At 44.7% G+C, this 26,649-nt stretch overlaps 2 protein-coding genes across 3 annotated transcripts in view; one reads left to right on the top strand and one right to left on the bottom strand.

Moving 5' to 3' along the window:
- lmf2a (lipase maturation factor 2a) overlaps positions 1-13,540 on the bottom strand; it is a 33,855-nt gene extending 20,315 nt beyond the window's left edge. Inside the window, exons 1-5 of the mRNA XM_072241365.1 lie at positions 12,988-13,540; positions 4,973-5,226; positions 3,721-3,749; positions 3,125-3,321; positions 2,380-2,558 (exon numbers count right to left, since the gene is read on the bottom strand). Coding sequence (XP_072097466.1) covers positions 2,380-2,558; positions 3,125-3,321; positions 3,721-3,749; positions 4,973-5,226; positions 12,988-13,081 — 753 coding nt within the window. The 5' untranslated portion in view covers positions 13,082-13,540. The remainder of the gene's footprint in view (positions 1-2,379; positions 2,559-3,124; positions 3,322-3,720; positions 3,750-4,972; positions 5,227-12,987) is intronic.
- The window catches only part of ncaph2 (non-SMC condensin II complex, subunit H2), a 57,212-nt gene continuing 43,983 nt past the window's right edge, over positions 13,421-26,649 (top strand). Inside the window, exons 1-4 of one of the 2 annotated variants that reach the window (XM_072241366.1) lie at positions 13,421-13,656; positions 16,737-16,902; positions 24,673-24,774; positions 25,288-25,343. In XM_072241366.1, coding sequence (XP_072097467.1) covers positions 16,789-16,902; positions 24,673-24,774; positions 25,288-25,343 — 272 coding nt within the window. In that variant the 5' untranslated portion in view covers positions 13,421-13,656; positions 16,737-16,788. Of the gene's footprint in view, positions 13,657-15,951; positions 16,062-16,736; positions 16,903-24,672; positions 24,775-25,287; positions 25,344-26,649 lie in introns of those variants that run through there. The other variant, XM_072241367.1, reaches the window with a different exon arrangement.

Raw genomic sequence — 26,649 nt, 5'->3', positions numbered from 1 at the left:
AGCAAAATATAATGAGACAAGGGCACATATATGCAAATGCGCGCGCGTGCGCGCACACACACACACACACACACACACACACACACACACACACACACAGAAGCAAATGATAGTTTAGGAGACAAGGGGTAGAAAGATACGTCAATGTTTTCTGTCCACCACTTAATACAAGTTTACAGTAGGTTGGAGAAAATGACTGCAGAAATGAGCAATAATATAAAGATGCACAATTCCTGCTTTGCTACAGTTCACTGCAAAACGGTCTACAGCAACAAATATTGTCACCCTTGGAATAGGATTCCAACAAAACTCACTCCCTGTTCATCCTTCGCAATGTGTGCTTCCTTCTCAAAGAACTGGAGAATGACGTGCTTCCTAAAGCTTTCCAAGAACACAGGCTTGGAGCTTTTGATTTTATCCAACCTCTGCTGAGTGGGGTCCAAACATTAGCTATGGGAGGACACTTGACCACTGTTATACCACAAAGGACACTTACCGTGCCATCACATGTCCACACTTCAGAAAGCCCAATCACCTGGCTGTACTTCTACTCCCAGCGTATAGGCAGAGACTAAAGATTACACCACCAGTGGTGAGGACAAGAAGGTACAGTCAAGAGAGGTGGAAGAGCACCTACAGAGCTGTTTTCAGTCCTGTATTCAATGACTCATCTTCAAGTCTGAATAAATAAGCCCCAGTTGTCACCAACCTCATCAAAACATGTGTGGACAAATGTGTGCCTTCAAGAACATACCAGACATACCCAAATCAAAAGCTGTGGATGAATGAGGAGATTTGTAGTCTGTGGCATTTAAGACCAGTGATCCAGAATTATACAAGTAGTCCAGGTACGACTTATGGAAGCCTATCTTAAGAGTGGAATAAACAATTCCAATGGAGGTTAGAGACAGAACTGGATGCATGTCAGCTCTGGCAGGATTTGCAGGCCATTCCTTCCTACAAAATGAAACCTAACATCATGAATGGCTGTGATGATTCACTCCCAGATGAGCTCAATGCCTTTTATGCACACTTTGAAAGGGAGAATAAGACTACATATATGTGAATAACTGAAGCATCCAGTAACCTTATGATCTGTCTCAGAGGCTGACATCAGAACATTCAAGTGGGTGAACACTCGCAAGGTGTCAGGCTCTGGTGGTATATCTGATAGGGCTAAAACCCATGGCAACCAACTGGCTGGAGTGTTCAAGTGCATCTTTATTCTTTCGCTGCTGCAGTCAGATTTCCACCTGCTTTAAAAGGACACTATTCTCTCTACACCCATGGCTGTGTGGCTAGGTATAGGTCACAAGCCATCTATAAATTTGATAACAACATGACTATTGTTGGCAGCAATAGCCTTGCACTCAATGTCAGTAAGACCAAGGAATTGATTGTGGACCAGAAAGGAGAAGTTGAGGGAACACACACCAGTCCTCATCTGGGGAGCAGTTGGAAAGGGTGAGCAGTTTCAAATTCCTGGGTATCAACACCTCTGGGAATCTATCCTGGGCGCAATATATCAATGCAATTACAGAGAAGACACGGCAGTGCCTATACTTCATTAGGAGTTTGAGGAGAATTGGTATGTTACCAAAGATATTCGCAAAATTCTACAGATGTACTGTGGAGAGCATTTTAATTGGTTGTATCACTGTCTGGTATGGACAGACCACTGGACAGGATTGGAAAAAACTGCAGAAAATTGTAACCTTAGCCCGCTCAATCATGGGCACTAGCCTCCCCAGCATCCTGGACACCTTCAAAAGGTAAAGCCTCAAAAAGACAGCGTACATTATTAAGGACCCCCATCACCCAGGACATGCCTTCTCCTTGCTACCATTACAAGGAGGTGGTAGAGGAGCCTGTGACACACACTCAACATTTCAGGAACAGCTTTTTCCCCTCTGCTATCAGATTTCCAAATAGACAATGAACCGATGAACACTACCTCGGTATTTTTCCCTTCTCTTTTTGCATCACTTATTTTTTATATATTTTTTTGCTTTTTATTCTAATTTTTAGAATCCAGTTTGTGATGCTTGTTTGTACCACTGGACTTGGACTTCTGAGGTCAAGAAAGTGTAGCTGCCCCAATGTAATGGCTTCTTCACTTCTCTTTCGCACAGTTTCTCGGTCATTGCCTGACACAACAAACGACTGCTATGCAATCTTCATTACTATACATTGCATTGTACTGCTGCCGCAAAGCAACACATTTCACAACGTACGTGATATTAAACCTGATTCTGATTTGTACCGAGAAGTAATGGTTAGAGGGACTGTCTATTCAATACAGTTGTACAACAGCTCTATCACTTTATATCACCTGTCAAGAGTAGATGGTAGGCCATCAAATGCAAATGCTGGGCCTACCTGACCATAAAATGCAAAGAGCCTTAGACGACGAGTTGGAGCAAAGAAGAGCAGAGGGACTGGTATCTCTAGAACATAAGTGATAACCACGCTGAATTTCTGAAACCAAAATGGCAGCTGATGTGCAAACCAGGCAGCAGCAGTCGGGATGCACTGGGTCTCGTAGTGATATGTTAGAGCTGTAAGGAACCCAGATAAACAAGTTTATTGTTTGCACCTCGCACGGTCCCAATTTCACAAATACCAGCACTCATTACAAGCTCTATGATCAGATATTCATTGCTACGCCCGGGGTATAATACCTCCTGCTGTGTCATTATTATTGAATCAAATTTGATATATAATACAGACAATCACTACATCATAGCCATTTGGGTAACTGACAATTGTCCTTAGAGAATTCACAAATTACTACCCAAAAATTTGAACAATGGAATAAAAATTTCCTCTTGCAGAATATAAAGTAAAATAAGTAAACAATATTTTCCTCAACTTCCATTCCTTAGTACACGTGCAGATGACACGGCTTTGTATTATGGAAAATTGTGATAAGGATCATTTCCTAAGAGTGACAGCTATCCCTGTAACGAGAGTATCACCTACACACGGATATTCATTGGAATGTTTTCTTGAAATTCCAAAACTCTAATGCTGATATGAACAATGTCTACTCTGGGTGGAATAACATGGGGTAAAGAATGCTATAAACAAGGAAAAAAAGCTTGGGATTCCTCTAGTTACTCACCTGTCAGCCCCCACCAGGTTGGACATCGACTGGTCAGTTTCACCACACCTGATGCAAACATGAGTCTGAAGAAAAGCCAGCGTACTAGCCAGAAGGTGATGTTGTCATAATGCTTTGAGGGTGCTGTCTGCCATTTCTGCAGGTATAGTGGGGCAACGAGAATTGCTAGGAATCCAGTCTCCAGCAGCAAACTGTCCCTGCAGAGTCAGTCAGATACTATTACTCATCCTAGAACAATGATCATTACTCACACTCTTCTCATATTGCTCACACAATTCACTCCCTGCAGACTTCTCATGGTCTGCCTCTTGCACACAGCTTCACTCTGTACCACCTGAATACAGCTTACTGCACATTCCTTCACTATGCATCGGTCACACAATGCTCCACGACATCTCCCTTCACTGCACACTTGCACACTGCTTGATGGCAACTCCTGACTGCATAGCCTCAGCTTGCTACTCAACAATGAATCCCCTGGCACACTGCTTCATTAAACATCTCTTCACACAGTCCCCCAATTTGTTTCTCACACATTGTGCCTCAAAGCTGTCATGCAATTTGTGCATTGAGTTATGGTGTGAAGCTGAACTCACCACTGGAAATACAGGAAGACTTGTCCAACCTGAGAAAATAAAATAAAAATGAATCATAAATATTTGAAGATCATTCTGACCTTGAAGTGTGCAGCAGTTGTTTTCAAACATTTAAAGAACTACCACAATGGAAGAAATGGAGAGTGTGCACAGCTTTAATAGATATTTGCAGCTTTCTACATTGTGGGGATGTTAATGACTTGTGTAACTTGCTAGTCTGGGAAGGTAAGAAAATATAATGAAAGAGACTAATAGCAAAGAAATGAGATCCCAGCACTGATTGATTGATTATCAGATTCCGAACCTAGAGTTGCTTTGGGAAGCAATCAATTTTTAATTAAAAGTTTGTGAAATAAACATAATCACAGGATGAGATCAGGAATAATATGCCCAAGGAACACTCTTTGATCTTCACTAACCAGTACACCTTACCTAGACCCAACATTTCAGGGATCTAAAATGCCATCAAATTGTAGGGAAATAAGAAACAATAGGGTTTCTTTAAGAGATCTCATACAAGGCCTCAGCTGAACTGTTACTGTGGTAATGAGAGTCCAAGTTTAAGGCAGGAAAATACTTAAGTGATCAGACTTGTTTATGAAATCCACGTGAGAAATTAAGTCCTTCAATTAACAATTCCATGCTCATCTGTATTTGACTGACAATATAAATAACTAGGATGCTGTACAACTAATGTAGTGAAAAATGAAGGTGATAAGGTGAAAATGGGTCAGAGCTGAACTGGACTATACATATTGTACTGCTTTAACAGAGAACACAAGGTAAAGGAGGGAGATAGTTATCAGAAGCAGGATTTAACTCCACAGTAAACCCTGAGACTGCACAGGCAACCAAAAGCCAACACTTCCAAGGAGAGACTCAGAATTTGGAAGTGAGAACAAAGGAATCCCGTTCTGGAAAAGACTGATCACATGACATCTTGATGTATTAAGAGTCTGCAAGATGTGACTCAATTGAATCAAAAGGTGAATTAGGCAGTACACCCGTTCCCAGTTTGATTGCTTTCTAGTTCAATCGCATTCTTACACTTAACACATTCTCATTGGTTCTTAGGCTGAAATTCTATATGCCAATGACAACTCACCCCCTACACTTGCCAAATATCCAGTGACCCTGACAAAGTGGCACAACGGGTGAATGATTTTCCATTCCAAAAGCCTAACACACACAGGGGATGTGTGTGCCGGCACAAACACAGCAAGTGCAGATACATACATGTACACACACAGACCTGGTACACAGACAGGTACAGGAACCAGAGGAAGGCAAAGACAAAACAGTCACGGAGAGGTTCAAACAGTAGTGCAGTGAATGACAGGATGATGCCCAGCAGGCAGATTAGCTCCATGCCCTGCTCGGTGTCCAGTCCAAGAGAGGGGCACAACCACAGCAACGTCGGGGAGTCCTTTAATTGATCCAGCAGCGTCTTTCCGGTGAACCTCAGCATCTTGCGAGCTGGCAGAATTCCTTCCCTTCCATAGAGGCCTGTCGGAAGAGTAAAAACAGATTATCCAGGTTTAATGAGGCCTCAGAGATAGGTAGCAACACAATGTTAATTTACAGGAATATTAATACATTAAGAGAGATAAGGGTGATAAAGGGAAAGAGAGAAGAGGGAGGATTTAGGGAGAGAGATACAAGGACAAGCTTGGTGAGAGAAGTAAGGAGAAGAGAGATATTAATATTGAACATTTAAAAATATGAGAAGTATGCCAACTGGCCTATCAAGTTTCAATACAATCATAAACACAAGAGTTTACAGATGCTGGAAATAGAGTCATAGAAAAATACAGCATAGAAACAGGTCCTTCTGCCCATCTAGTCCGTGCCAAACCGTTCAGACTGTCTACTCCCATTGACCTGCACTGGGACCATAGCCCTCCATATCTCTACCACCCACGTACTTATATAAACTTCTCTTAAATGTTGAATCGAGCTCACGTGCACTACTTACTCTGGCAGCTCGTTCCACAATCACTCAACCCTCTGAGTGAAGAAGTTTCCCCTCGTGTTTCCCTTAAACTTTTCACCCTTCACCCTTAACCCATGATCTCAGGTTGTAGTCCCAGCCAACCTCAGTGGGAAAAAGCCTGTGTGCATTTACCCTATCTATACCCCTCATAATTTTGTATATTTCTATCAAATATCCCCTCAATCTTCTACATTCCAAGGAATAAAGTCATATCTTATTCAATCTTACCTTGGGTACTCCAGACCCAGCAACATCCTTATAAACTTTCACTGCACACTTTCAACCTTATTTCAAGTCAAGTCAAGTCGTCACTTTTTATTGTCATTTTGACAATAACTGCTGGTACAGTACACAGTAAAAATGAGACAACGTTTTTCAGGACCACGTTGCTACATGAAACAATACAAAAACTACACTGAACTACGTAAAACAACACAAAAACTACACTAGACTACAGACCTACCCAGGACTGCATAAAGTGCACAAAACAGTGCAGGTATTACAATAAATAATAAACAAGACAATAGGGACAGTAGAGGGCAGTAGGTTGGTGTCAGTCCAGGCTCTGGGTATTGAGGAATCTGATGGCTTGGGGGAAGAAACTGTTACCTAGTCTGGTCGTGAGAGCCCGAATGCTTCTGTGCCTTTTGCCAGATGGCAGGAGGGAGAAGAGTTTGTATGAGGGGTGCGTGGGGTTCTTCATAATGCTGTTTGCTTTGCGGATGCAGCGTGTGGTGTAAGTGTCTGTAATAGTGGGAAGAGAGACCCCGATGATCTTCTCAGCTGACCTCACTATCTGCTGCAGGGTCTTGCGATCCGAGATGGTGCAATTCCTGAACCAGGCAGTGGTGCAGCTGCTCAGGATACTCTCAATACAACCTCTGTAGAATGTGGTGAGGATGGGGGGTTGGGAGATGGACTTTTCTCAGCCTTCGCAGAAAGTAGAGATGCTGCTGGGCTTTCTTTGCTATGGAGCTGGTGTTGAGGGACCAGGTGAGATGCTCCACCAGGTGAACACCAAGAAATTTGGTGCATCAATCCTGTAGGTAGGTGACCAAAACTGCACTCAATTCTCCAAATTGGGCCTCATCAACATCTTATACAACTTCAACATAACATCCGATCTCCTGTACTCAATACTTCGATTTATGAAGGCCAATGTGCTAAAAAGCTTTCTTTACAACCCTATCTACCTTTCAATGATGAATAGATCTGTATTCCCAGATCCCTTTGTTCTATAGCAACCTACTGTTCTGTAGGTTGTACTGTTGTGTAAGACAGACCCTGGTTGGTCCCACTGTAGTGCAACACCTTGCACGTGTCTGCATTAAATTCCAACTGCCATTTTTCAGCCTGTTTTTCCAGCTGGTTACCAGGAAATTCCACCTCTTGTGGGTGGAGTGGAGGTGCTTGACAAAGTGGTCCCCAAGTTTCAGCAATATAGAGCAGGCTGCAACAGGAGCACTGGATGCAGTAGACAATCCCAGCAAATTCGCAGGTGATGTGTTACCTCACCTGTTCAGAATTTTGAATAGAGGTGAGGGAGGTGGTGAATGAGTAGGTGTAGCAATTCTATTGCTTGCAGGGATGATTATCAGAAGGGAGATTAGCGGGAAGGGATGAAGGGATAAGGGAATCACAGAGGGAAACCAGGGAAAGAGTTCCTCTTGTCTTTACCTGCCACCTCATGAGCCTTTGCATCCAACGCATCATTCTCTGCCGCTTCCGCCATCTTCAATGGGACCCTATCACCAAACGCATCTTTACCTCCCCCCCATTCTCCATTTTCTGCAGGGAGCATTCCCTCCATGATTCCCTAGTCCACTTGTCCTCCCCACTAATCTCTCTGCTGGCACTTACCCCTGCAAGCCGCCAAAGGGCTACACCTGCCCATTCACTTCCTCCCTCACTGCCATACAGAGCTCCAAACAGTCCTTCCAGGTGAGGCAATGCTTCATTCACATATCTGTTGGGATCGTGTACTGTATCTGGTGTTCCTGTTGCAGCCCCCTCTAAAACGGCGGGAGGAGAAACAGCAGCGCGCCTGCGCATGCGCAGCCCTCCAGTGAAAAATGATATTGTATCTGTTAAATAGGGGCCGGGGACAATTCTGATTTGATGGAGATGGACGTGAAAGCACCGAGGAACATCTGGAGAAATTTCTGAAACGCTCGTCGCTGCTGTCGTTACTGCGTGGTCGGGAATCTTTCGGAGGGTAGGCCTCAAAATCCCCGGCTTTGCCTGCTGTTGGTGACCAAGGTTGAGGTTGAATCGTTCGGACAGAGATGGCGCTCAGTACTCGGTCAGGAGAGCTGATCAGAGCTCGAAGTTTTCGGATGACTCAGAGTCAGACTGTCGTCTGCATGGCAGGGAAAGTTTTTCTTCCTTCTCCCACCTGCGTGAGATGTGGGACACTTGAGAGACTTTGAACTTTTACTGTGCTCATGGACTTCTTCATCAAGTTATGGTATTGTTGCACTGTTGTAACTATATGTTATAATTATGTGGTTTTGCCAGTTTTTTCAGTCTTGGTTTGTCCTGTGTTTTGTGATATCACACCGGAGCAAATATGGTATCATTTCTTAATGCATGCATTACTAAATGACAATAAAAGAGGACTACGTGTCTTCATAATCTAATATTGATGAGACCCGGCGTAAATTGGGAGACCGCTTTGTTGAGAACCTCCATCCACCCGCAAAAAAGATTCCCGGTGGCCAAAGATTTTAATTCCTACACCCATTTCCATTCCAACATGTCGGTCCATGGCTTCCTCTTCTGCCACATTGAGGCCACTCAGGGTGGAGGAGCAACACCTCACGTTCCATCTAGGTAGTCTCCAACCTAATGACATGAGCATCGATTTCTCCTAGTAATTTTTCCAGCCCTTTCCCTCTTCTATTCTCCACTCTGGCCTCTTATCTTTTCTCAACGGCCTGTTACCTCCCCCTGGTGCCCTTCCTCCTTCCCTATCTCTTCAGTCTTTCTTCTTCTTCTTCATACCTTCTTCTTCAGTCTTTCGTCTTTTCCACCCATCACCTGCCAGCTTCTTATTTCATCCCTTACTCTCCCACCCACCTGACTTCACCTATCACCTTCTTGCTTGTCCTTCCCTTCACTGCACTTTTGTATTCTGTCATCTTCCTCCTTCCTTTCTGGTCCCGATGAAGGGTTTCAGCTCGTAACGTCGACCGTTTATCCATTTCTATAGATGCTGCCTGACTTACTGAGTTCCTCCAGCATTGTGTGTGCGTGTGTGTGTGAAATTCTGCAGATGCTGGGAATCTTGATCAACACATATGCTGGAGGAACTGAACGCCAAATAGCATCGATGGAGGGGAACAACCTTTCAACATTTTGGGTGAGACCCTTCATCAGGACAATACAATCTGGCAAAAGTTGTATTTCAACACCGGACACCACTCCTTCCCCATAGTGCTAGATGCTTATTGTGCCTTGACATTTACCTGCCTCCCAAAATAAATTCAGTAGCTTGACCAAGAGAGAGGGAGAAAGAAAGACAGACAGAGGGACACAGAAAGTGTTTTATGCTTCTGTATTTAAAGCAAAAAAAAAAACACAAGCTCCTTTAAAAGGAAAACACTAATGGCACCTGCCCTGCTGACTTCAATGACTTATTCACCAGTAAAGCCAAATAAAATGGCTGGGATTTTTAAGCAACACACACAAAATGCTGGTGGAATGCAGCAGGCCAGGCAGCATCTATAGGAAGAAGGACAATCGATGTTTCAGGTCGAGACCCTTCATCAGGACTAACGGAAAAAAGAGATTGTAAGAGATTTGAAAGTGGGGGGGGGGGGACCCAAAATGATAGGAGAAGACGGGGGTGGGGGGAGGGATGAAGCCAAGAGCTGGGAAGTTGATTGGCAAAGGGGGAGTATCATAGGATGGAAGGCCTTGGAAGAAAGAAAGGGGGAGGGGAGCACCAGAGGAAGATGGAGAACAGGCAAGGAGTTATTGTGAGAGGGAAAGAGAGAAAAAAAAAATAGGGATGGGGTAAGAAGGGGAGGAGGGGCATTAACAGAAGTTAGAGAAATCAATGTTCATGCCATCAGGTTGGAGGCTACCCAGACGGAATACAAGGTGTTGTTCCTCCAACCTGAGTGTGGCTTCATCTCGACAGTAGAGGAGGCCGTGGATTGACATATCGGAATGGGAATGGGATGTGGAATTAAAATGTGTGGCCACTGGGAGATCCTGCTTCCTCTGGCGGACAGAGCGTCAGTGTTCAGCGGAACGGTCTTCCAGCCTATGTTGGGTCTCGCCAATATATAGAAGGCCGCACTGGGAGCACCGGACGCAGTATATCACACCAGCTGACTCATAGGTGAAGTGTTGCCTCACTTGGAAGGACTGTCTGGGGCCTTGAATGGTGGTGAGGGAGGAAGTGTAAGGGCATGTGTAGCACTTGTTCTGCTTACAAGGATAAGTGCCGGGAGGGAGATCAGTGGGAAGGGATGGGGGGGACAAATGGACAAGGGAGTTGCGTAGGGAGCGATCCCTGCGGAAAGCAGAAAGGCGGGGGGGGAGGGAAAGATGTGCTTGGTGGTGGGATCCCATTGGAGATGGCGGAAGTTACGGAGAATTATATGTTGGACATGTTGGCTGGTGGGGTGGTAGGTGAGGACATGAGGAACCCTATTCCTAGTGGGGTGGCAGGAGGATGGGGTGAGAGCAGATGTGCGTGTTTTTACTAATTACAACACTTCAGAGCTGCAAAGCCAATATATGAACCCTTGCACGATATTGCAGCCTCCACTCAATATTCCAGAACCCTTGTAAAGAATTGTTTTTCAAACATACCATTATTTAATCAAAACAAGGGACTTCCACATTTACAGCAAGTTAAATCAAGAACATCTTCAACCTTTCACTGCTGCGATCAGAGGATAGTATCCATTTCAAAAGGGCATCCATCATACCAGTATCCAAGAAGAGCTAAGCTACCTCAATGACTATCGCCCAGTGGCATTCACATCTATTATGAAGTGCTTTGAGAGGTTGGTCACGGCTAGAATTAATAACTGCCCAAGAATGGACCTGGACCTGCTGCAATTTGCAACAACTGGACAACAGCAATACATACATGAGACTGCTGTTCATCGATTACAGCTCGGCATTCAACACCAACCATCCTCTCAGTATGATTCAAAAAGCTTTAAAATCTAGGCCTCTGAATCTCTCTCTGCAACTGGATCCTTGACTTCCTCATTGGCAGACCACAATCAGCATAGATTAGTAATCACATTTCCTTCTCACTGAAACCAAGACAGGCACAGCACTGTTCCACTCTCTCATGACTAGGCATAGCTCGAATGCCATTTATCAATATGCTGAAGATACCATTGTTGTTGGCAGAATCACGTTCAGTATGTTGGCCAAGTCATTGGGTATATGAAACAGAAGTTAATAGGTTTTTGATTAGTAGTGACGTCATAGGTTATAGAGAGAAGGTGGAAAATTGGGGTTGAGGGGGAAATAAATTAACTCTGAACAAATAGTGATTACTTTCGACAGGCCAAATGGCCTCATTTTTCTCCTATGTCTTATGGTGACGACGTGGTGTAAAGGAGTGAGAGAGACGGCCTGGTTGAGTGATGTCACAACAACCTTGCACTAAACATTAGCAAAACCAAGGAATAGATTGTGGACTTCAGGAAGGGGAAATCATGAGAAAACACATCAATTCTCATTGCAAGGTCAGTGACTGAAAGAGTGAGCAGCTTCACGTTCCTGGGCAACAACACCTCAGGGGATCTATCCTGGGCCCATGGCATGGATGCGACGTCAATGGCTAAACATCACTATGAGTGTGAGGTTTGGTATGTCACCAAAGACTCTAGCAAATTTCTACAGAAGTACCATGGAGAATATTGTGATGAGTACATCATCACCTACTGTGGAGGCTCCAATACGTAGGATTGACAGAGGCTCAGCCAGATCCATCACAGGCACAAGCCTCCTCAGCAGCAGACATCCGGAAAAGATGGTGCCTCGAGAAGCACCCTCACCAGCTGGGACATGCCCTCATCTCATTATTACCATCAGAGAGGAGGTATAGGAGCCTAAAGTCCCACACTCATTGGTTAAGGAACAGCTTTTCCCCCTATATCAGTCATCACATTTCAGAAAGGTCCAAAACAAGAAATTTCACAGCATGTTAATGATAATAAAACTGATTCTGACCCTATAGCACAAACTAATTGCATGATTACATAGTCATACAAACTACTTATAGACAACTTCAGTTATAGCAGTTTTACACAATTCCACATTTGCACGAATGCCCTGCATTACTTTAATCTCACAAATCCAGTGCATAGTCTGTGCCACAGGAAGACTGTGAACTTTTATTATCCCAGTCAGGCCAGCCCCTTATGTTCTGATGCTGTCAAATGGTACTTGCATGATCCTACTGTCATGCCAGGGGTTTATAAGCATCAGTATTTGCAATACCCACTGCCACACCACTCTTAACAATGCTCTGATGAGATTGTCCCCTGCACTATTATACCACCCTTTCCACAATCCCTCTATCACCTCAGGCCCTTCTGATTTCCCGTTGTCTTATAGCACCTTGTCAGTTAGACCAGTTGATATATTCTCTTGTGTTGTCCAAACCCTTCCTCCAACCACTGTCACAGCAATCACTTACACTATTCTGTAGTTAAATTAGCCCTAGCATTACCTTGCTGTCATTTAGAACTTACTTTTTCCTGTGGTCATACTAGCTCCTTTGCATTGTACCAACCTCACACGAGCTTACTCCAACCTGCTATCTCTGCACACCTTAGTACAATTCCACAGCAATAATATGAAACCTTTCCGTTACCCTGTTACGTCAACAGTCCACAACATGCCACTGTTAATTCATATCTCGCGGTTCTGCCAACCCTTTCCTACATCCAGCAGATGTACCAATCTTTGGTATGGGGCTGCACAGGTGTCAACTGCGCTGTCGTGCTGTCATTCTGGTCCTTGTATCACCTCGCCGTGACACCAGTCTCTTGCACTAGACCAATCTCACTGAACAATTGTTGTTGCAACAACCTGTCACATCAATTACGCCCATTATCCTGCAGCCACAACAACTCTTGCACAGTCCTGCTCTCCAGCAAGCCCGTGAAAGCCGCTCGCTCCGTCCCCTTTACTATCCCCCTGCCCCACCAGCCCGCGCCCCAGCCACTCCTTCGCACCGACACCACCGCCCAGCCGGAGCCTTCCCGCGGTTCCGCGGCCCGGCGGCCCGTTACCTGGGACCTGCACATAGAGCGAGGCGAAGGCGCAGAGGTAGACGGCAGCAACGCCCCAGAGGAAGGCAACACGCGGCAGCCGAGTCGCCGCCATCGAGGCAGAGGATGGCGTGTCGTGTCAGGCCAGGCCAGGCCGGGCCGGGCCGGGCCGCGGGATCCCGGAGCGGGTGGGGGAGGCCGTCCGCAATGCCGCCAGGAAGGCCACGATGATTAGGCGTAACGTGAGCTGTTAATCAGTGACATGTGGAAATAAATAACCGCTTTTACAACAGGTCTCAATTTTGCTGCCTTTTTAACAAACTCTCAGATTTACCCCCCTCTTCCTATAATGGGCTGTTCCGAACCGCAAGTTCCGCCTTTACCGTGGACTCTACCATCAGATCGACGGGGGGGGGTGGAGGGATGTCTTTGCCGGAGTTTGATCGCGGACGGTGAGGTCCACCAGTCCGTTCAACGACTGAATGTTTCCCTGGCTGTCAAGAGTCTCCAATATACAGCGGTTAACCCGGCGGCAAGTAACGCCCACGCTGTTTTCGTGTCAGCCGGCTGCCGAGTGGTCGGGTCTGGAGTCTGCGCGTGCGCACTCCGATCGGCGATCGCGCGGGAAAAAACAAAAAAAAATGGTGGCGGCCTGGCAGCTGCGGACATAACGGAATCCTTTCCGCCCAGGTGAGCGCTTCCACCCGCTTGTCCCTGTCTTTCTCCGGTCTCTGTTACCCAGTAATATGTCCGGCAGAGTGGGACATGAGGGTGGGTTCTGCGCCTGTACCCGTCAGTGCTTTTCTACCTTTCTCAGTTCTGTGGCCAACAGGACGCCTGGGTCTGTTTCTCTGCCTCTGAAGTTTTGACTCCACATAGCTGTGTGTGGACTCTTTGCCGATATTTTCATTCCGTACATGTCCCCATCTTTCTACCTGTGGTTTACTGTCTGACTCCCTCTGCCTGTGGCTCTGCCCTTATTTTTTTAAAAGTCGTCCATCAAAACAAACATGTTTTTAACCCACAGAGGCTAATTGTTTTCTATTGTTTCTGTTTTGCTTAACTTTCAATATTTCTCACCTATTTTCTTAAACCCATGACCTCTAATGGGGCATTCCCCCCCCCCCCCCCCCCCCCCGCCCCGCTAGCGGCAGTGTTCTCCAACCTGGACACAAAATATTCTGCAGATGCTGGCGTCAAAGCAACACTCACAACACGCTGGAGGAACTCAGCAGGTCAGGCAGCATCCGTGGAAAAGATCGGTCAAGGTTTCGGGCCGGAACCCTCCGTCAGGACTGTAGAGGGAAGGGGCAGAGGCCCTATAAAGAAGGCGGGGGGAGGGTGGGAAGGAGAAAGCTGGTAGGTTCCAGGTGAAAAACCAGTAAAGGGAAAGACAAAGGGGTGGGGGAGGGGAGGCAGGGAGGTGATAGGCAGGAAAGTTGAAGAAGGAATAGGGGAAAACACAATGGGTAGTAGAAGGAGGTGGAACCATGAGGGAGGTGGTAGGCAGCTGGGGGAGGGGGCAGAGTGAAATAGGGATAGAGGAAGGGAGGGGGAGGGAGAGGGAATTACTGGAAGCTGGAGAATTCTATGTTCATACCAAGGGGCTGGAGCCTACCTGGACGGTATACGAGATGTTGCTCCTCCAACCTGAGTTTAGCCTCATCGTGGCAGTAGAGGTGGCCATGTATGGACATATCTGAATGGGAGTGAGAAGCAGAGTTGAAGTGGGTGGCTACTGGGAGATCCTGTCTGCTGTGGTGGACAGAGCGGAGGTGCTCGATGATGCGGTCCCCAAATCTGCGTTGGGTTTCACCAATGTAGAGGAGGCCGCACCGGGAGCACTGGATGCAATAGATGACCCCAACAGACTCACAAGTGAAGTGTTACCTCACTTGGAAGGACTGTCTGGGGCCCTGAATGGTGGCAAGAGAGGAGGTGTAGGGACAGGTGTAGCACTTGCACTTACAGGGATAAGTGCCGGGTAGGAGATCCGTGGGGAAGGACCGATCCCTGCGGAAAGCGGAGAGGGAAAGATGTGCTTAGTGGTGGGGTCCTCTTCAACAGGACCCCACCACTAAGCACATCTTTCCCTCTCCACTTTCCGCAGGGATCGGTCCCTCTGCGACTCACTGATCCATATGTCCCTCCCCACAGATCTCCCACCCGGCACTTATCCCTGTAAGCGCAAGTGCTACACCTGTCCCTACACTTCCTCTCTTGCCACCATTCAGGGCCCCAGACAGTCCTTCCAAGTGAGGCAACACTTCACTTGTGAGTCTGTTGGGGTCATCTATTGCATCCGGTGCTCCCGGTGTGGCCTCCTCTACGTGGGTGAAACCTGATGCAGATTGGGGGACCGCTTCGTCGAGCACCTCCGCTCCGTCCACTACAACAGACAGGATCTCCCAGTAGCCACCCACTTCAACTCTGCTTCCCACTCCCATTCAGATATGTCCATACATGGCCTCCTCTACTGCCATGATGAGGCTAAACTCAGATTGGAGGAGCAACACCTCATATACCGTCTAGGTAGTCTCCAGCCCCTTGGTGTGAACATAGAATCCTCCAACTTCCGGTAATTCCCTCCCCCTCCTGTCCTCTATCTCTATGTCACTCTGCCCCCTCTCCCAGCCGCCTATCACCTCCCTCATGGTTCCACCTCCTCCTACTACCCATTGTGTTTTCCCCTATTCCTTCTTCACCTTTCCTGCCTTTCCCCTCCCCCACCCCTTTATCTTTCCCCTTACTGGTTTTTCACCTGGAACCTACCAGCCTTCTCCTTCCCACCCTCCCCCCACCTTCTTTATAGGGCCTCTGCCCCTTCCCTCTACAGCCCTGACGAAGGGTTCTGGCCCGAAACGTTGACTGATCATTTCCACGGATGCCGCCTGACCTGACTTCGCTAACCTGGAACGGTCTTTCAGGTTGTCCCCAGGTGCAGCCCATCTTTGAAGATCCATCCTCTCCCAGGGATGAGATCTTTGGAGCTTCTGTTGGTGGTTCTGTAGCTCTGGGATTTTACCAGATGGGGTTACTAACCCCATGCCCAGGACCTTTCGCAGTCAGGCTTGACACCGTCCACGGCAGAGTTGGTAAATTACTTACCTTTTAAGATTTTTATTCTACCTGTTTGCCATGGTTAATGTATGTGTTTAGGACACTGGTTGCAACTTAAACTGATAGCTTTCTGTAATTTTTTTAAAAATGTGTTATTGTCCATAGAATGCCAATACTTTTTCACGTCTATGCGCCACTATTATTCCTGTTGCATTAAGTACTAATTTCAGCTTAATAAGTACTTATCATCTAAAGTAATGTCAAAGATATCTTGCCGGTCCCTGATGCAAGTTTCTTTCAGATTTAAGGTCTTCCTCCCTTCTAATTTGAATGGCAAGGTGTAGATGTGTCTCTGCCAAAGGAGCTGTAAAGTGCTCCTTCACTCTACTAGCCTGTGTGTCAGCCAGGTCACCTCAAGCCATAGGAGCAGGTGGTGGATGGTCATTTGAACAGCTGGTGCACATCAGAAGTCCTGGTTATGTGACCACTGATGCCAGGCAGACACACTCTGAAGATAATGTCTGGGGTCACCTGTCTTGTAAAGACACTGCCCAGAAGATAATGGCAAACCAATTCTGTAGAAACATTTGCCAAGTACTATCATGGTCATGCAAAGAGCATGATTGCCTAAGTCATATGACGTGACACATAACAAACATACTTTCTTCAGGCATTCCCTACTCATTTCTGAATTCTCTTTCTCTCCACAGATATTCTGACCTGAAGATTTTTAAATTCGTCATCCATGGGATTTTGTTTGAGATGAAGATGGAGGATGTTGAATCACGATTTGCACATCTTCTTCAGCCGATCAGAGAGCTGACAAAGAACTGGGAGATTGATGTAGCAGCTCAACTGGAGGAGTATTTGGAAGAGGTGTGTTTTTTTAAAATATCTCAGAAAGTTTCGTGTTCTGGAACAGGATACCTCAGTTATTTTCTTCTTCAACATCACAGTTCCTTTAGCTTTTCTTTTTTTTTTGCTTTTATGTACCTGTCTATTAGTTTATTATTAAGTTACTAACAGAATATTCAGTAGCAATGCAGCGCTTAACTCTGAGGCCTAGCAGTGAAGGACAAAATCAGAATACTGATAAGAGACTTGATAGTCAGGGAAATAGGCAGGAGTTTCTGTGGTTGCAAAAGAGACACTAGGATGATGTGTTGCCTCCTGGGTGCAAGGTTTGAGGATTTACCTAAACGGTCGGTGTTTCTGACTGAGATCTTACATCAGGGTTGGAAAGGAAGGAGGCGGGAGCCAGTTTAAGGCGGAGGGGAAGGAGAGCAAGCTGGCAGTTAAAAGGTGAGACCAGGGGAGGGTGAGGTAAGAAGCTAGAGGGTGATTGGGAAACCTTGTCTTTGGAAAGGGAAAAAAAGGCATCTCAGTTATTCCAGAAGGAAAAGCCTCATCTGAGAACAAGTGTGGCGAAGATGGAAAAACTGAGTCCACTGGAGGCTGGGTACTTGAGTCTGCCTGTCCTGGCATTGGAGGAGTGTCTGTGTATGGGTTAGAGGGAGGAATGAGGTTTGTTTTTGCTGTTGTTGCTTGTGTTCTGTGAAGCCTGGAGTTCATGGGAGGGAGGAAAGTGGCTTATTTGCTGCTGTTGTTTGTTTCTTGTTGTGTTCTGTTTTGTGGTGGTGTTCTGCTAAACATTGTGGGATGTGTGGTGAGACTTGCGGGCTGCTCCCAGCACATCCTGACGTTTTGATTGTTAATGCAAATTATGTAATTAGATTAGTTTATGAGGACACGCAGTCCTCTTTTATTGTCATTTAGTAATACTTGCATTAAGAAATGATAGCAACACACATCAAAGTTGCTGGTGAACGCAGGAGGCCAGGCAGCATCTCTAGGAAGAGGTACAGTCGACGTTTCTGGCTGAGACCCTTCGTCAGGACTAACTCAAGAAATGATACCATGTTCCTCCAGTATGATATCACAGAAACACAAGACAAACCAAGACTAAAAAAACTGATTAAAAGCACATAATTATAACATATGGTTACAACAGTGCAAAGCAATACCATAATTTGATAAAGAACAGGCGATGGGCACAGTAAAAAAAAAAGTCTCAAAGTCTCTCGAAAGTCGTATCATCTCACGCAGACGGTAGAAGGAAGAAAAACTCTCCCTGCTATGAACCTCTAGCGCCGCAAACTTGCAGATGCAGCACCCTGGAAGCACCCGACCACAGCCGACTCTTGAGTCCGTCCGAAAAGTCCGAGCCTCCGACCAGCTCTCCGACACCGAGCACCGAGCACCATCTCTGCTGAGCGCTTCAACCCCAGCCCCAGCAATAGGCAAAGCCGAGGATTTGGGGCCATCCCCTCCGGAGATTCTGGATTGCACAGTAGCAGCGGCAGCGAAGCAGGCATTTCAGAAGTTTCTCCGGATGTTCCTCCATGCTTCTCACGTCTGTCTCCATCAAATCAGGATTGTGTACCTACTTAACAAATACCAATATCATTTCGGAGCGGCTGTGCGCACTGCCATCTTCTCCTCTCCTTCCACTACCTAATTGAGTGTATGTTTAGGTGTACATTTGATAAATAAATTTGAAACTTAAGTGGGAGAAGGGAATAGCATCTTTACAAGTGACAGGGTGGGAAATGGTATTGTGAAGATACTGAGAGTCTGTAGGTTTTTAAAACATGTTGGTAGATAATCTATATCTCTGGCAATAGAGAAATTGAGAAAGGGGCGAGAGAGGTGTCAGAGATGAACCAAGTAAATTTGAGGGCAAAGTAGAAGATGGAGGCAAACTTGATGAGATGGGTGAACTCAGAATGGGTACAGGAATTAGTGCTATTGCAAACATCAATGTAGCAGCAGAGAAAGATTTGGGTTGGGTTACCTGTGTAGCGTTGGAATATGAGTTGCTCCATGTAGCTGATGAAAGGGCAGGCATAGCTGGGGCCCATGTAAGTGTCCATGGTTATACCTTTGGTTTGGTGAAAGTGGGAGGCACTAAAACAGATCATTGAGGGTGAGAACCAGGGACTGGATGTTCATAGCAAAAATGAAGTGATCGGGCCCAAGGGACTGAAAGCGTCTGAGATAATGGAGAGCATGTGAAGTGTCACAGATTTAGGTAAGAAGGACTGAACCAAGGGGGACAAAATGGGGTCGAGGTATGCAGACACAAGTCAGTGGGGCAGGAGCAGACAGAAATGGGGCTGATCAGGAAAGGAAAAAAAAACACAGGCACGGACTGAACATCTCTTTGGAGGGAATTATCACATGTTAACAAGAAATAACTAGGTAGCAAAATGCAAGGAAGGAAGTTCAGAGATTGAAGAATTGAATAAGTAAGAGGTTAAAATGGGGCTGATAATGTAGGCCTACTGGAACAGCAAGGTGGTTGACAAGGTCCGTCATAGGAAGCTCGTCTAGATGATTAAGATGCATGGGATCCACATAAGTTGGCTGTTTGGATTCGGAATTGATTTGCCCATTGAAGACAGAAAGTAGTGGTCGATGGAACTTAATCTGGCTGGAGGTCTGTGACCGGTGGTGTTCTGCAGGGATCTGAATTAGGAATTCTGGCCTAAATGAAAATGTAGAACTGTGGGTTAATTAGTTTGCAGACAATACGAAGATTAGTGTTGTTTTGAATAGTGGTCGCCAACCTTTTTAAGCCCAAGATCCCCTACCTTGGCCTTAGTGAAAGGCAAGATCGACCTACTAAATCGTTTAGAGAAAAAACAGCTCAGATTGTACTTCCAACTTGAGGCCTTTTATTTGGGCTAATTGTATTTGAATTTTGCATAAAATGCTTTTGTCAAACTTTCAAATTAATTCAAACAAGTAAACACTGTAACTAGCATATCAAACAGGCCATAGCTGTCATTCTTTAAGAATATTACAATACTTCATACCTTTAATTCTAAGTTTCATTATTTCATTACTTACACGAAATGATGCGTCAATAGCAGCCTTACTTTGAGCAGCATGTTTTGTAAAAAACGATTGCTGGGCCTTCAACCCGATTTCAGCTCCTCGACTTTCCTGGCACGGATTACGCTCTTCGGGGGGTAGGTGTCTTTAAATTTCTGGTGGTTGGTGTTGTGGTGCCGCTCCAGATTCCTTCTTTTAGTCAGTCCTTGTGTTTGGTGGCACAACATGCATACACACTTGTCTTTCACCAAGGTAAATATAAATTCCTCTTCCCATTCTGGATGGAATTTGTACGTTTTGCCTTCTTTCGTGGAGCCTCCGTTGTGCTCGCTAGCTACCTTGCAGGATATCACCAGCGAGTGCCGTATATTGATATTTGCGACAGTCTATCTAATCTAATCTAATTGGTCACTTCGATGCAGCACAATCTACGCTGAAAAAAATACAACAGCTAAATCAAAGGAGAGAGAGAGAGAGGCGCTAACTTTTCAGTAAAAACTAAAATTAATGCAATTTACTAGCACACTACCCAAAATGATAAACATGAATTCACGCTATCAAAGGCAAAAAATTTGAAAGAAAGAGCAGTACAACTGATCAAACTTTTGCATAACTGACGTAATATAAATAGCAGCATAATAGAGTCAAAACTGATTAAAGTTGACCAAATTTTAGTTAAGTCATGAATGCATTAGGGAGTCATTTTTACCCACACGTGTTCTTTTCTTTCACCATTAGACAGTTTGCCCGTTGTTTGTTTATGTTTAAGATAAACAAAGCTCTCCCACGCTCCATGGAAATTTGTCAGACAGCGGCAATAGTCACATGATAGCACACGTGACGCACGGCGCTGGGCAGTGGAAAAAGAGAAACACAATAATCAGGGAAAGCAACTAAGTGTGGGTTAAAAACAATTCACATATGTGCTCTAGGGGTAAAATTTGCTTTTGCATCAAAAGGTTTATCAGGCATAATATATTTGTGTATTTATTTTTCATTTTTTTCGGAATCTACTGGGAAAGTCTCAAAGATCAACTGGTTGATCGCAATTGATTGGTTGGCGACCACTAGTGTAGAAGACTGCAAAAGGATACAGAATATCATAGAAGGATATAGATCATTTATAGATGAGGAAAAGAAGTGGTAGATGGAATTTAACCAAGCTAAATGTGAAGTGTTGCAGTTTGGGAAATCAAATGCAAATGTACATTGTTAACGGTGAAACCCTTAATGGTATTGATGTGCAGAGGGATCTTGGTGTCCAAGTCCATAACTTACTGATGTGTCATCACCCTATCCTCCCACCACCCCACTACCCACCAGGGTTAGGGTTCCTCTTGTCCTCTACTACCCCTCCAGCCAAAGCATCCAACACATAATTCTCTATAACTTTTGCCATCTCCAACGGGATCCTCCCACCAAGCACATCTTCTCCCCCGCCCCACTTTGCACTTTCCGCAGGGGTCGCTCACTACGTGACTCACTTGTCCATTCGTCTCTCCCACTGATCTCCCTCCTGGCACTTATCCTTGCAAGTGGAGCAAGTGCTGCACCTGCTTCCACACCTCCTCCCTCACCACCATTTAGTCCTCTCAGCTGAAGTGACTCTTTATCTATGAGTCTCTTGAGGTCATCTCCTGTATCCGGTGCTCCCGGTTAGCCTCCTGTATATTGGTGAGACCCGACATAGATTGGGAGACCACTTTGCCAAGCACCTTTGTTTCGTACACCAGAAAAAGTGGGATCTCCCAGTGGCCACCCATTTTAATTGCACTCCTCATTTCCATTCTGACATGTAGTCCACGGCTTCCTCTATTTTTGCACTGAGGATACACTTTGGTTGGAGAAGCAACTCCCTATATTCTTTCTGGGTAGCCTCCAACCTGATGGCATGAATGTCGATTGTCAAACTTCTGTTAATTCCCCGCTCCCCCCCAATCATTCCCCATTCCCATTTCCTCCTCTCACATTATCTCCTTAACTGCCCATCATCTCCTACTGGTGCTCCTTCCCCTTTTCTTTCTTCCATGGCCTTCTCTCCTCTCCTATCAGATTTCCCCTTCTCCAACCCTGTACCTCCTTCACCAACTTCCCAGCTCTTTACCTCACTCTTTGCCCCACCCCCATCACCTGTGTTTCTTCCCTCCCCCCACCTCCTTACTCTGATGAAGGGTCTTGGCCCGAAATGTTGACTGTTTACTCTTTTCTGTAGATGCTGTCTGGCCTGCTGAGTTCCTGCACTGTTTTGTGTGTGTTGCTTGGATTTCCAGCATCTGCAGATTTTCTCTTGTTTGTGGAGTCTTGCTTTCGGTTCTGGTCACCCCTTTATCGGAAGGATGTTGAGGCTTTGGAGATTGTGCAGAAAAGGTTTACTAGGGTGCTGCTTGGATTAGAGGGCATGTGCTTTAAGGAGAGTTTGAACAAACTTCTGTAGAGTGGTGGAAGCTGTGATGAGATTTAATAGAGGTCTATAAGATTGAGATGCATAGATAGAGTTGTTGTCGAGTCGTTGTCTTCGACTTGTGATCCTATGGATAGTATATTTGTCCACAGGACTTTTGAGGCAGGATATAGAAGTAGATTGCTAGGCCTTTCTTCTGCACAGATACTGCTGCTGCCCTGTTGGGACCCGGCTGAATTCAACCTGGGAAGCATCTGCCTCGAAGTCCAGTGCTGATGCCACTACACCGCTGGCCAGTCCATGGATAGAGTAGGCAGCCATTGTTATTTTTTCCAGGGTTGAAATGCCTAAAAGTAGAGGGCATGCATTTAAGGTGAGAGGCAAGTGCTTTTTTTTTACACAATGCTAGGTGCCTGCAATGTGCTGCCTTGTGTGGTGGTGGAAGCATGGGCATTGTGCTGACAGAAGCGATTAGACTATTTGGCCATTTGATTGCTAATGTAATAGGTTTGGCACAACATTATGGGCCAAAGGGGTTGCTCCTGTCTGGACTGTACTATTAATTGTTTAACTTGGAGTGGTGATGAAGCATTTCTATATTCGATAAGATTTATTTGGTTTACTGCTTCTGTGATTAAGTCTGCTTTACTCAATTTAATCTCAGTTTCTCTAAATCTACAGATTTGAACATTAACAATAATTATGTAGTTGTTTATTCTTTCAAACTCTTCAGCAGCCAAATATTTTTAACATGTAGTCACTCTCATGTTAAAGCAAACAAAACAGCTTGTTGGCACATATGCTTCTATGTGCAGCAATGATCTGTTTTAAAATGTCAAAACTAAAAAAAGGTTTCTAAAAATTATTATGCCCCCTTATTACTACACTGCAGCTTGAAGTGTTGCAGTTTTTTTGATGAGGGTATTCATAGAGTGCCTCTGGAATGGGGTTTGAGCTTGGAATCTGATTTGGCCAAGGGTGGTACCAAGTGAGCCACAACTGATATGCAGTATAGAATCGAGCTACTCAGACTAGGACCAAAAGTATTGCATACAAGGTTAAACTAAGTGTTATCTTATTTAAACAGCTGTGGGTACAAATATCAGATTGTAACCTAGGTTCCTACACCAAAGTAATGAGATCATGTCATTAAAAATAAATCCATTTTGGGTTCTGCTTTATTGTTCATCCTCAAGTGTCCTTGAGAATGTGGTGATGAGTCATCTTGAGCTGCTGCAGCCTTCTGGTGAACGTACTCACAAAGATTGAGTTTAGACCCTTCAGCAATGATGGACCAACAATATACATGGAAGTCTTCATTATTTATCATAAACTTACAAAGAACAACGATAAAAGCACTGGTATCAATATCACTCAGGCCAAAAATGATTACACTAAGGATTCAATGATCAACCCCTCCAAGATTATAACTTCTATGTAAATATCAGCTCATATGTAAATCTGCTTTTGTTCCTGACACTGGCTCCAGGTACACATCTGGATGCCTCGCATTTCCAATCACAATTTTGCTAATCTGTGGATGCACTAATGGCAAGTCAGCAAATAACAAGGAGTTAGCGTGTTTTCAATGTGCATCTTGCAGAGAAACTTGCAAGTGATGTTCCCATGCTACCCTTGTCTTTGTTGGTAGAGATCAGTCAGATTTAATATTTATCACGACATAGCAGGAGACCATTCAGCCCATGCAGTCTTTGCCAACTCGTATCAATCCCATTTTCTCAATTCTTTCTCTGTAACCTGTTCTATCTCATGTGCTTACTAACTCCCCTGATGGTCTTGCCATTCAGCAATATTAGGAGCAATTTACAGCAGCTAATTAGCAAATGTTTTGGATGTCGGAGGAAATGAACAGCAAGAGAGGAACAAAGCAGTCATGGTTAGGATATGCTTTATTTTCTAAAAGGTACTCGCTATAGCAATTGCACTTTTGAAGGAAACAAATGTATAGGGTTATTGATATGGTGCCAATCAACCAGTTAAGTTTCATTTTTTTATTCGATTAAGATTGTGGTCTTGCAGCAAGCCTTAAGTTGAATACAAACAATTTGATAATATTTCTCATTTTTGACTAAACAATCTGCAAATTATTCTACATGTTAGCTTTTTCTCATAACTATCCATATCACTTTTCCATAAGATAGACATCTGGGATGATCCAGTTCCATTCAATGCGGCATGGACCATGGCCCTTTTGGATATCTTGGTTTCAACACTTCTCTCTTCTTGGGACCTCCCAATTTAGTTTCCAGATTTTTGTTTGTATAGCTGCAGCTACACAATAATCAGGCCAATAACTTTACTCTTTTCCTCTCGCTCTCTCCTGTTAGTTGGACCAGATCTGCATTTCCTTTGATGATGGGAAAACAACAATGAACTTTGCAGAGGCTGCGCTGCTGATCCAGGGTTCTGCATGTATTTACAGCAGGAAGGTGAGTTCATCCTAGCCTTGTGCGCTGAAGGAGACCATACCGGCATTGGGGAGTACAAGGCAGATCTTGATCTGAAAAATAGTTATGAGAATGAAGACATCAGCTGGCTTTTTTGTTTTTTGGAGCATCTATGAACGCACGTGTGAATTTGGAGAGGTTGTAGGATTATTTGGAGGATCCAGCAAAGGTGTGCGTTGCTGAAGGCTGGGGATTAGTAGTGATGAAGAGTCGGGTATGGAGATTCAGGTTGGTAAACTAGGAAATAGGTGCTTGGTGGTCACAAAGTAGATTGGCTTTGTAGAGGGAAATTTGGAGAGCAAAGTTCCAAGAAACTAACTCGTTCATTCTCGGTCCAAGAATACTTAGTCAGGAAATACGCTGAAGGGGAAAGCTCAAAGGTAAAACTAGAAAATTATCTGATAGCATTGAGGAATTTTTTGACTTGCAATGGACTGGCCTGATTGGATTGACAGTACTACAGAATAAGTGAGTAATTTTTCTCTCTCTTTGCAGGTGGAGTATCTGTATTCTTTGGTGTACCAAGCACTGGACCTCATATCCAACAAAAAGTAAAGAATCCTTTTACTAATTAACTAGTATTGTCCATGGATTAAGTTATGTTTACGGCCCTATATATGTAAGGGCTTTCTTCTGAGTATCCAAGGATGTGTTATGAATTAATATCGATCTACTTTGTATGTTATAAAATATTACATTCAAAAAAATTGAGCATTTCTATACGAGATGTAATTGCTATGTCAGGGACTGCACAGTTCTTGTACTTTCTTCTGACATGCTAGCAAGCAATTCAGCCCATTAAGTATCTTCCTATTTATATAGCCTATTTGCTTTCACATGCTTGTCAACTCTATCCTAATTCTCCTGTTTAGGGTGGTGGGGTGGAGATACTTCTCTACCAAAGCAGGTGTAAAGTTCTCCTTCCCTCTGCTAGCCTGCCTGCAGGTCACCCTTGGGCAAGGTATTGCACCTGCTTTGACCCCCGATCAAGGTCACGTAAAGCCATGGGAGCAGGTGGTGGGTGGTCGTATGAGCAACTTGTGCATATCACAAGCCCTGGTTATGCGATCACTAATGCTAGGCAGACAGTCTCTGAAGAGTAGTAATAATGGCTATGGGTAAAGCATTGTAAAGGCATTGACAAGAAGAAGGCAATAGCAAACCATTTTTGTTATGTCTGCCTCTCACTGTGAAAGGGGACACCTCTTTTTTTTTTCCTATTGGGGGGAGGGAGAGAGAGACTGGTATGTCGAATTGTCGGGTGAATGATTATTTTTTGTTGTTCTGCAAATCATGGTCTTTACTGGGGTTTTTGCTATTGCATGCTTGGTGTGTGGAGGGTGCTGATGCTTTTTTTGCAGAAAGGGGTGGGTGAGGGTCGCTGCTTTGCTTCTGCCTGTGCTTGGGAGGGGGGAGTATGGGGGGATGGGGCTTTTAGTTCTAATGTTTTTAACCATCACTCATTCTTTGGGGTACTCTTCTGTTTTTGTGGATGTCTGCAAAGAACAAGAATTTCAGGATGTACATTGTGTTTATTTCTCTGATATTAAAATGGAACTATTCAACCACTGAATATTGAACCATTATACATGAGTATTAATATAAATAAACACTATTGCACAAAAATACTACATCAAGTACAGGTTTCCCCCGCCATCTGAAGGTAGAGCATTCCTATGAAACGGTTCGTAAGCCGGAATGTCGTAAAGCGAAGAAGTGATTACCATTTATTTATATGGGAAAATTTTGTGAGCGTTCGCAGACCCAAAAATAACCTACCAAATCATGCCAAATAACGCATAAAACGTAAAATAACAGTAACATACAGTAAAAGCATGAATGATATGATAAATACAC

The sequence above is a fragment of the Mobula birostris genome, chromosome 23 (genome assembly GCF_030028105.1).
Source record: "Mobula birostris isolate sMobBir1 chromosome 23, sMobBir1.hap1, whole genome shotgun sequence".
Lineage (NCBI taxonomy): Eukaryota > Metazoa > Chordata > Chondrichthyes > Myliobatiformes > Myliobatidae > Mobula > Mobula birostris.
Note: the sequence above shows the minus strand (reverse complement) of the source record. Positions and strands in the feature narration are given on the sequence as shown.